The 8,155-nt window shown below is 46.1% G+C and overlaps 1 protein-coding gene across 8 annotated transcripts in view; it reads right to left on the bottom strand.

Moving 5' to 3' along the window:
• Nucleotides 1–351: 351 nt before the first annotated feature.
• Foxp1 (forkhead box P1) overlaps nt 352–8,155 on the bottom strand; it is a 523,563-nt gene continuing 515,759 nt past the window's right edge. For 5 of the 8 annotated variants that reach the window (XM_076841227.1, XM_076841222.1, XM_076841223.2 and 2 more), the window contains one exon: nt 352–4,850. In XM_076841227.1, the coding sequence (XP_076697342.1) occupies nt 4,706–4,850 (145 nt within the window). In that variant the 3' untranslated portion in view covers nt 352–4,705. The remainder of the gene's footprint in view (nt 4,851–8,155) is intronic. The other 3 variants (XM_076841226.1, XM_076841225.1, XM_076841224.1) reach the window with 1 other exon arrangement.

The following is an 8,155-nucleotide window of genomic DNA, read 5'->3' as shown; positions in this document are numbered from 1 at the left end:
CATGAAATTGCTTTCCTCTGAAATTTTAGTTTGCTCTTAATGCTAGTTATTAAACATTTTGTTTTTCTTTATAAAATTTGATGAAGAGAAATAGGAGTGTGCTTCTTCAGGAGACAGCCCTCGTCGGCGCTCCTTCCCAATCCTCCCAGTGCATGCTTTCCTTGGAAATCTCATCCTCGGAAAGGGCTTCTGCTCGGCTTGTGGTGCAGCTTGTAGAGAAGCCTGACGGTGACTCGGCTCTGAGGCAGCTGGCTGAGGAGCCCCAGCCTGTGCCTCGCACACAGCACCAGGGGTCGGGAACAAAGTAGGCCGGGGCAACGTTGAGCACCAGTGTGAACAACCAGCGTCTTTATTGCATTTGAGAACGCTATCGTGTCAGTCGTCAGTACTGACTACACCACATTTTTTTTATTGTCTGTAGCCACAGACATGGAATGATGGAATTACAGTTGATGTCAAGGAATGAGTTTCTTTTATGCCTTATCAAAACAAAGCAGCTCTAGTGACTGGCGGCACGAACACATGGAGCACCACGCTCATGTCCGGACAGCGCTGTGGCCACCACGGCCGCCTGCAGGGAGCAGGGTGGCATGAGCTGCCAGGCCCACGGGACACCTGGAGGGCTGTAGACCTCCTCCTCTGGATAAAAGGGTGAAACCAACTTGCAAAACATTCAGAATGTCAGGAGGGGATGCCAGGAACCCAAAGGCACCGCACAGATCCAGGATGGTGATGAGCACAGCCGCGTGAGCCCTGCAGGCAGCTCAGCTGGGATGGGTGGGAAAGGGACAAATATGCAAGAAGTCGCCTTGTTTTTATGATTTAAAAAAGAAAAAATCTAGTGATTTATGTCACATTTTAGGTTAAGAATCCATGTTTTTCTTTATTAGGTCTGAGGGGACACTGGGAGCATCCTTTTAGGACAGTTGGAAGGGGACAGGGTCGGCGGTCACTCTTAGTGCATAACCTGTTTCTTTTCTTTGCTGATCCAGCCTGGCAGCCTCGCTCCTCTTACAGGGACAGACTCTAGGGACAGGTAGGGTGAGTCTGCATTCCTGACACTGCCTTTGTCTGACACATGGGACCCCTCCCTAATGTATGCTTTTCTCTGAGGAGAGGAGAAAAAAAAAAAAAAAGTAACAAACTGTCTTTACATCTTGGCACCTTGTAAAGTTTTTTTTTATACAAAACTTCAAATATCTCCAACACTCCCCATTATGAATCACTACTTCACTGATAAACTTTGAAAGTGTGACCCTAGAATTTCATCATGCAAAATATTTACTGCAGCAGGAGAAAACATTTTTAAACAACATTTTTTTTTCTTTTTTCAAATGTATGAACTTGTTTTAAGACAGCCAGGAAGGCAGTGGCAGGATAAAACACAAGGGACAGGAATGTATCAAAAAACAGATTAAAACACGCACCCACGCACACACAAACCTGTACAAAATGCTCCAATCGATAAAAACGGAAAAAAAAAAAAATCCATCAACTATGTTACAATGTAAAAGCAAAAAAAAAAAAAAAAAGTTTCTCCCTCCCACGTCAGAAAACGTCATCCAATATTCTCAAAGCAAAGGAAGTACAGCATGTTCTGCAATTCCATTACATACAGCAGTTTTTTTTTTCCCCAAAGATGTTTTTGTTGTTAATATAAAGCAGTTGCACAAAAAGCAAAGGTGTTTTGACAAACAGGTGTATGCATTTATTCCTTTTTAGGAACAATATCTAAAAAAAAGAACCGCCCTCTGCCCTCCCCCCAAAAAGACAAAGATTCACACAGACACATTGGGATTTATGTACAACATAATAAGCCCCATCCTAAGGAAGCGACCGGAACCCCCATGGGATACAGAATCGGAACTGTAGAAATCATAGTGACATTTGCTTGCTGTGAAGCCTGAGAATTGCTTTTTCAGTTGGTTCTTCTGCAAGGCTATGATACCTGCAAAGATATGTAAAATCTAATTTTTCTTTTTTTTTTTCTTTTTTCTTTTGCTACAGTCTTTAGACTAAGCATGCAAGACATACAACTAGGTGCAACTGAGTGAAATGTATTTTTAAGTTTTCATCATTCCTAAGGTTTGGACTGAGGTATGCGTACTAACAGTCTCTCATGCTGTTACCGTTACTCGTGTCTAGCTACACATGCTGAGAATGAGCTAATCTACCAGATTTTTATCCTCTTTTGAATACCACACTAACCAGCAACCACTCCGTTTAGAAGCACGGGGCCCTTCCTGGGACCCCCCCGGCTACTGCCTGCACATCACGAAGCTGCCTGGAGAAGTGGGGGAGCCGTGAGGGACCACAGACTGCCCTTCAAATAGAAAGCAGAGTGACGCTTCCAAGGTCATTGCCAAAGACATTTTTGTACCAAGCTTATGAGTGGACAGGAGTGTTACTTTTTTTTTTTTTTTTCATTTTAGTAAATGAAAAATGTTGTCCAAAGCCTATTCCAAAAAGATAAATAACATAAAGACCAAATTGGAGGATCTATGCCAAAATAAACCAAAATTAATGCAGTGATCACAGAACAGTTCTTAAACAAAAATGGCATGTAATCTCACTAAATAACAACAAAAATATTCTAGAAATGCTATCATGTGGTCTAGGTTCAATTGCAGATGCTTTTCCGTTCTTTCTGGTTTTCAGCTTAACTGTCTCCTCTATTGGACATGCTCACTTCCGGTGGCAACGCTCACAGCTCTTTGAGATGGGACTTCGTTCCTTCTGTAGCAACTATAATACTGTGTCCTATTTTCATCTTCAGTAGCCCCATAATTTTTCTTAATAAGGATGAGTTTTGGTCTCTGTAGAGGTACAAGAAGAAGAAAAAAAGAAAAACTAGAAAAAAGTAACAACTTTGGTTCCTTTACCTACTTGGTCTTCTAAATCTGCTCTATGGCCAACTTTCTCAGGTTAGCAATAGCCTGTATCTTTTATCATTTGCTTCTAAATCCTTTCACCTCCTTTGATCAACAATAAGAGGATATTTGGCTTCATCAGATAAAGCATAAAACAGAGAACATAATTTACCTTTGTGTAATATCTTTGGTAATTTTAGAAATAAAAGGTACAAAGAATATAAATTAAGCTCCAAAAGGCTCTCAAACTAAAAACAAAAGCTACAGTTCTAGATAAATACATGTCAGGGAAATGGGTGCAGACGGAGGTGTGCCGGGCTGGAGGACCAAGGCCGTGGCGCCGTGAACGCCCGGTGCGGCTCCCCCGAAGCCCAGGGCCTACAGGAGCCTGGTCTACCTGATATCTTCTGTCGGCTTTCCACACTGGGGGACAGTGATTCGTGACACACCAGTCGCGCACTTCCCAGACACACACTTCGGCATTTGCTGAACTTGGTCCTCATTAACGCCCTCAACAAGAGCGACCTGAAGTCTAATTTGCATTTAAACAGAATAGTGCCACCAGGCAGCTCCAATGATCCAGCCTCGGCACTACCCCCTCCGCGTCCAACAAAGTTGCTTTGGGGAGCTGGCCTCTGGTCACTTTGTAGTCAAGGCAGCCCACGGTGGTCATCCCAGCAAGGAGCCCCAGACCCTGACCATGGGGTCATGGAGGGAGAGCCATTCCCATCCACGAGGTCAGCCTAATCATCACCGTCTCCTGCCTGTGTCCTTGTGCTGGTGCAGTGCTGTGGCATTTATTCAGAATGATGCTTCTTATTTTCCAAAAAAAAAAAAGGAATTCTGAACAACCCCTCACCACCCCAATACTGCTCTGTGGAATGAGTCTGCATTGTTCTGAGTGTGTCTCTATTTTTTTTTTTTTTCTGTCATTCATTCTCTTTCTGGCAGGACGTCCCATCTGTGTGACGGGACCTTCATGTGTAGAGTTGCAGCATTTGGGACCTTTTTGAAAAAAGACCAAAACGGAATGTTTTCTGACTTCAGAGAAACGTGGTGGCGTCTGTAGGAAAATGGAATGAGTGACAGAAAACTACGAACGAGAAATGACATTCAGCTCTGTGTAATAAAAAATACCTATCAACATTCATCACAAGGTACAGAAAACTTTAAGCCTCCAAGAGGCCGTGGGCCCAAGTGGAGGCCTGAGGTCAGAACTTAAAATGGTAAAGTAGAAGGAAAAAAAAAAAAAAAGCAATACATTAAAAAGTTTGGGATAATTTTAACCCCGCCCCCCAATACACACACAAAGGCCTTCCCCATCCCAACTGGAAGCAAAAACAAAAAACAAAAAAACCAAAGGCGTAAAGGCAGTGATAATCAACATGCGGTACTGTGCAACAGGTCGTCCACTGGAGTCCTTGATCCTGGCAGAGGCGTGGTCTGCAGCTCAGGTGCGCAAGCTCAGTCGGCGTCCTCAGTGTCCAATGCCGGCAGGACTGCAGTTCAAAGTCTGCTGCTAAAAGTGAATCTCAGTTTAGCAAATTTACAACACTGATGTTGACTGTGAAGAGAGGAAAATTCCCAAGTACCAAACGAGTCCATCCAACGCACAGAGTACAAATTCCTTTTTTCAACAAAAAGTAGAAAAATCAAAAATACTCCCAAATGGGATTCTTGATGGCACTAAGAGTTAACACGTTTCAGAGTTGCCAAAGTGTAGTGAGGCTCCTCCAGCCTGTTCGGCCAACGCAGAGCCGCTGCACTGCACACTTTGGACATGTTTTTGTTTCTTGTCTCCGATCTTCCCTCTCGGGGTGGCCCCGCCCAGGTGTTCACTCCATGTCCTCATTGACCGGTTCGTCTTCATAATCTCTGTCATGGTCAAAATCTGGACTGTGGTTGGCTGTCGTCACCAGGGACAGAGGCCCTTCAGCTTCCTCGGGATCGAGGGGCTCTTCTTTGACGTGCACAGGATGCCTGGGGAAATAGGGAGAGGGTCAGAGGGCACGTGGGGCCTGGTGCACCCAGACCCCACACTGTCCCACACGGGAGCTTTTTTGCCGCTCAGGGGCCCCATGTGGCAAGCTATTCTGCCACTGCTGGTCTCGGACCGGGGGCTTGTGTCCTGCTCTATGGTACTCTCAGTCCCAAGGACCTTATTAGAATGTAGCAATGAGTCAGGTGGTCTGGGAGCAGGCCTGAGACTCTGTATTTCTAATGTCCCCCAGCCCGAGTGTCCGACAGTGGGCCCCGGGGTGGAGGTGGGGGAACACCACCATTCAAATCATTCCCTGAAATGGGAATCCGTAACAGCAATGGTTTGTGGGGACCAGAGCGCAGGAGATGGGGCTAATCGTGGCTTGCTGTGTGCTCTGCTTCGCTAGTTAACATGCAGAACCTGTGAAAGAACTCTCCAGAGGACGACCCCAAGCAAGGTCCTATCATTAATCAACTTCAAGCAAACACAGCACAGAGACACCATGATACATGCTTGAAACTCCAAATTAATGCATATTTTTACAAACTGTCAATAAGGCAAGAAAAGCCCTGCCAGGAAACACAAACGGAGAGAAGTCTCGCTCCACACAACAGTACGATAAGGAAGCGGGCCACAACCAGAGTAGTGCTGTCAGCCATAAACAAGGCGAAACACGCGGCCCTGCTGGTAGCGGCCACGGGGACCCCCAGGCCTCGATGAGATCTGCCAACTTTCTCATTATGGACCAGCTCTTAGTTCACCGGAAGGGGACTGGGGTGATCACACAAAGCCACTCAGATAACAATTGAGAAGTGTTGTTCGTAAATCATATTTACAACAGATCCTTTGCAAATACAAATTACGTTCTGTTGCTGGGCTTTTGATATGTAAAAGAACCATTCAAGTTAAAAAAAAAAAAAACCTCCCGTCTCTGGGACTGGCTGCAGAAGGGAGGATTTTTGTTTTAATTGGCGTTATCAAGTATTAGTAAGGAGAGGTGGTGCTGGGATGGTTGGCTCCCTAAATAATTGATGCTGTGTGCAACAAAGGCCCCCAGAACCATTTAAAAACAAACAGAGGCGTGCTTGGGACTGCCCTGGAAGACGTAGCCTTCAGAATCAATTGGCTCTGAAATCAGCGCGGCATACAGAGAGGTTAGGGGACAAGATGTCATATAAATAGCTTTAAAAAACCATACCCCTATTCTTTAAGACCACTGCCAAAATGAAACGAGGCTTAAGTGTTTCCATAGTGCATTTTACGTGTCTTGTTTTTTAGGAGTCCTCCTTGTCTGCGTAGGACCCAGGCCTAGCTGTATAATGTGCACGACCCAGTGCAAAATTCAGGGTTCCCAGCTCAAAAATCAAGAGACACTCAGGGCACTGAACCAAGCGTCTGCCTGGTGGGATTCCCTGTATTCTCCTGCCGAGAATCCAGTACACTGATGGATGTCCTTAGCTAGACCCTACTCAAGGTCCATTTTGGCTGCCTGGGCCTCCCCGCGAGAGGCGTGGTCTTGGGCCTGGCAGACACTGCAGGAGCGCTGTGACTTTGGCTAGCTTTTCAGCCACGGTTGTTAAGGCTACCTGAGGCCCTCTCTAGTCCCTCCCTGTCAACTGTTTGCATAAAAAAGTCACCATTTTTATCCATTAATCTCTCTACTTCTGTTGATTTACCTCCTTGGGATAAATTTCTAAGAATGGAATTGTTGGAGCAAAGGCTAAAACATCTTTATGGCTCCTGTGATTTACTGTGATATTAATTTCCAAAGGGGCTAAGCCCATTGAGACTCCATCTCGTGAGGATCGAGCATTATGTTTAAAAGCTGGTCTGCGGCGAGGTGGGTGGGGGTCCAGCGCAGGCCCCCTCAAGCTGCGCGCCGCAGCGGGCTGACACAGTGCAGGCTTCTGCCCCGCATCTTCACTGTGGAGGCCTGAGACCTCCTCAGTGCCGCGTCTCCTTGGAGCCTGCGTCTCGGCAGCGTCCGCGGCTTGTTAGCCCTGTACTGTGCCACAAACGTCACTGTCCAGACTTACCGTAAAAGATTTGCAGTAGGAAAAATGTATCAGAAATATTAATCTTCTTGAGTTTAGAAAGCAGAATCTGATGATGTCATAGAAAACTTTGGGTTGGGGGGTGAGGAAAGGAACCATGGGAGCCTTCCTGGGGGTCTTGCCTTGTCGCTGTAGACTTCCACAGAAGATTTGCAAGCTCAGACAGCAAAAAACAAAACAAACAAACAAAAAAAAAACCAAGAAACAGGAAAGGTCCCCACAAAATAGCTCACAGAATCAGAGAAGACGGTTTCCCCCAAGTTCAGCGTTTACTTCCCTGGAGACAGGGCATCCCTGTTGGTTCTACCCGAGTAACACACAGCAGGTCTGTGGCAAATGTTAACCACCAGACCCACTGTGAGATGGCCTGACCACAACCAGGTTAGATACAGGGCTTCTTAGAACTGGCAGGCGCTGGCTACAGCGCTCTTGGAACAGAAATGCAGAGGTAGAGATTTCCAGGTACCAGGCCGCACACTCGTGCCTTCTGGAGCTGGTGTGCACCTTCAGCATCTTCTTCCATTGAAAGGTGAAGTGCAAACCTGGGCTTTCTCTTCCATCTGAACAATTCCTTTGTGCCTCCCCTCTGGGACATGGCTGGCTGGGGTTCAGGCACTGTGATCTGGTGGGGACACATGGCACAACCCAATTCTGCTTTACTTCCTCTGAGGATAAGACTATAATGCCCTACATCCACAGGCTCATGACTGCTGTCCCCACAAGGTCCTTAAGCCTTGCCGTAAAGTTGATGATTTATTCCAATAGACTGGAACAGTTAAAAAAAAAAAATCGCCTCAGTGCAGGGTAATGCACATTGGGATTCTCTTAATGGGAACAAGAGGGTCCCGCAGAGTGCCCAGGGCAGGGACGGTACAGGACCTACTGCTGACTCAGGCACACCCAGCGAATGTAGGCACCTGAGATGTGAGCAACTCCTCTTCCTACAGAGCTGGGATTGTTTCCAAGCAGTTGAAACCTTCGTTTCACAAAAGTTGTGCTGACTGGGGAAACGTGGTTGTGGTAGTACTGGGGTTAGCTCAGAGTTGCTTGAGCTTGCATGACAGGGAGCACCATTCTCAACCCAGCCTGGGCAGCGTCATCGGATCTCTCTCTCTTTCCACTGCGTTACAGGAATGTTTATGAACTTTTGTTCTAATGGGCATTTCTTGAGGTAGCTTGTACGCCAATTTATAATTGCTCTGAATTTCTTAATATCTGCGTAAACCCTCCTGTCATGACTGAAAGATGAA

The sequence above is a fragment of the Callospermophilus lateralis genome, chromosome 20 (genome assembly GCF_048772815.1).
Source record: "Callospermophilus lateralis isolate mCalLat2 chromosome 20, mCalLat2.hap1, whole genome shotgun sequence".
NCBI lineage: Eukaryota > Metazoa > Chordata > Mammalia > Rodentia > Sciuridae > Callospermophilus > Callospermophilus lateralis.
The sequence above is the reverse complement of the archived record's forward strand: the minus strand, read 5'-3'. Positions and strand labels throughout refer to the sequence as shown.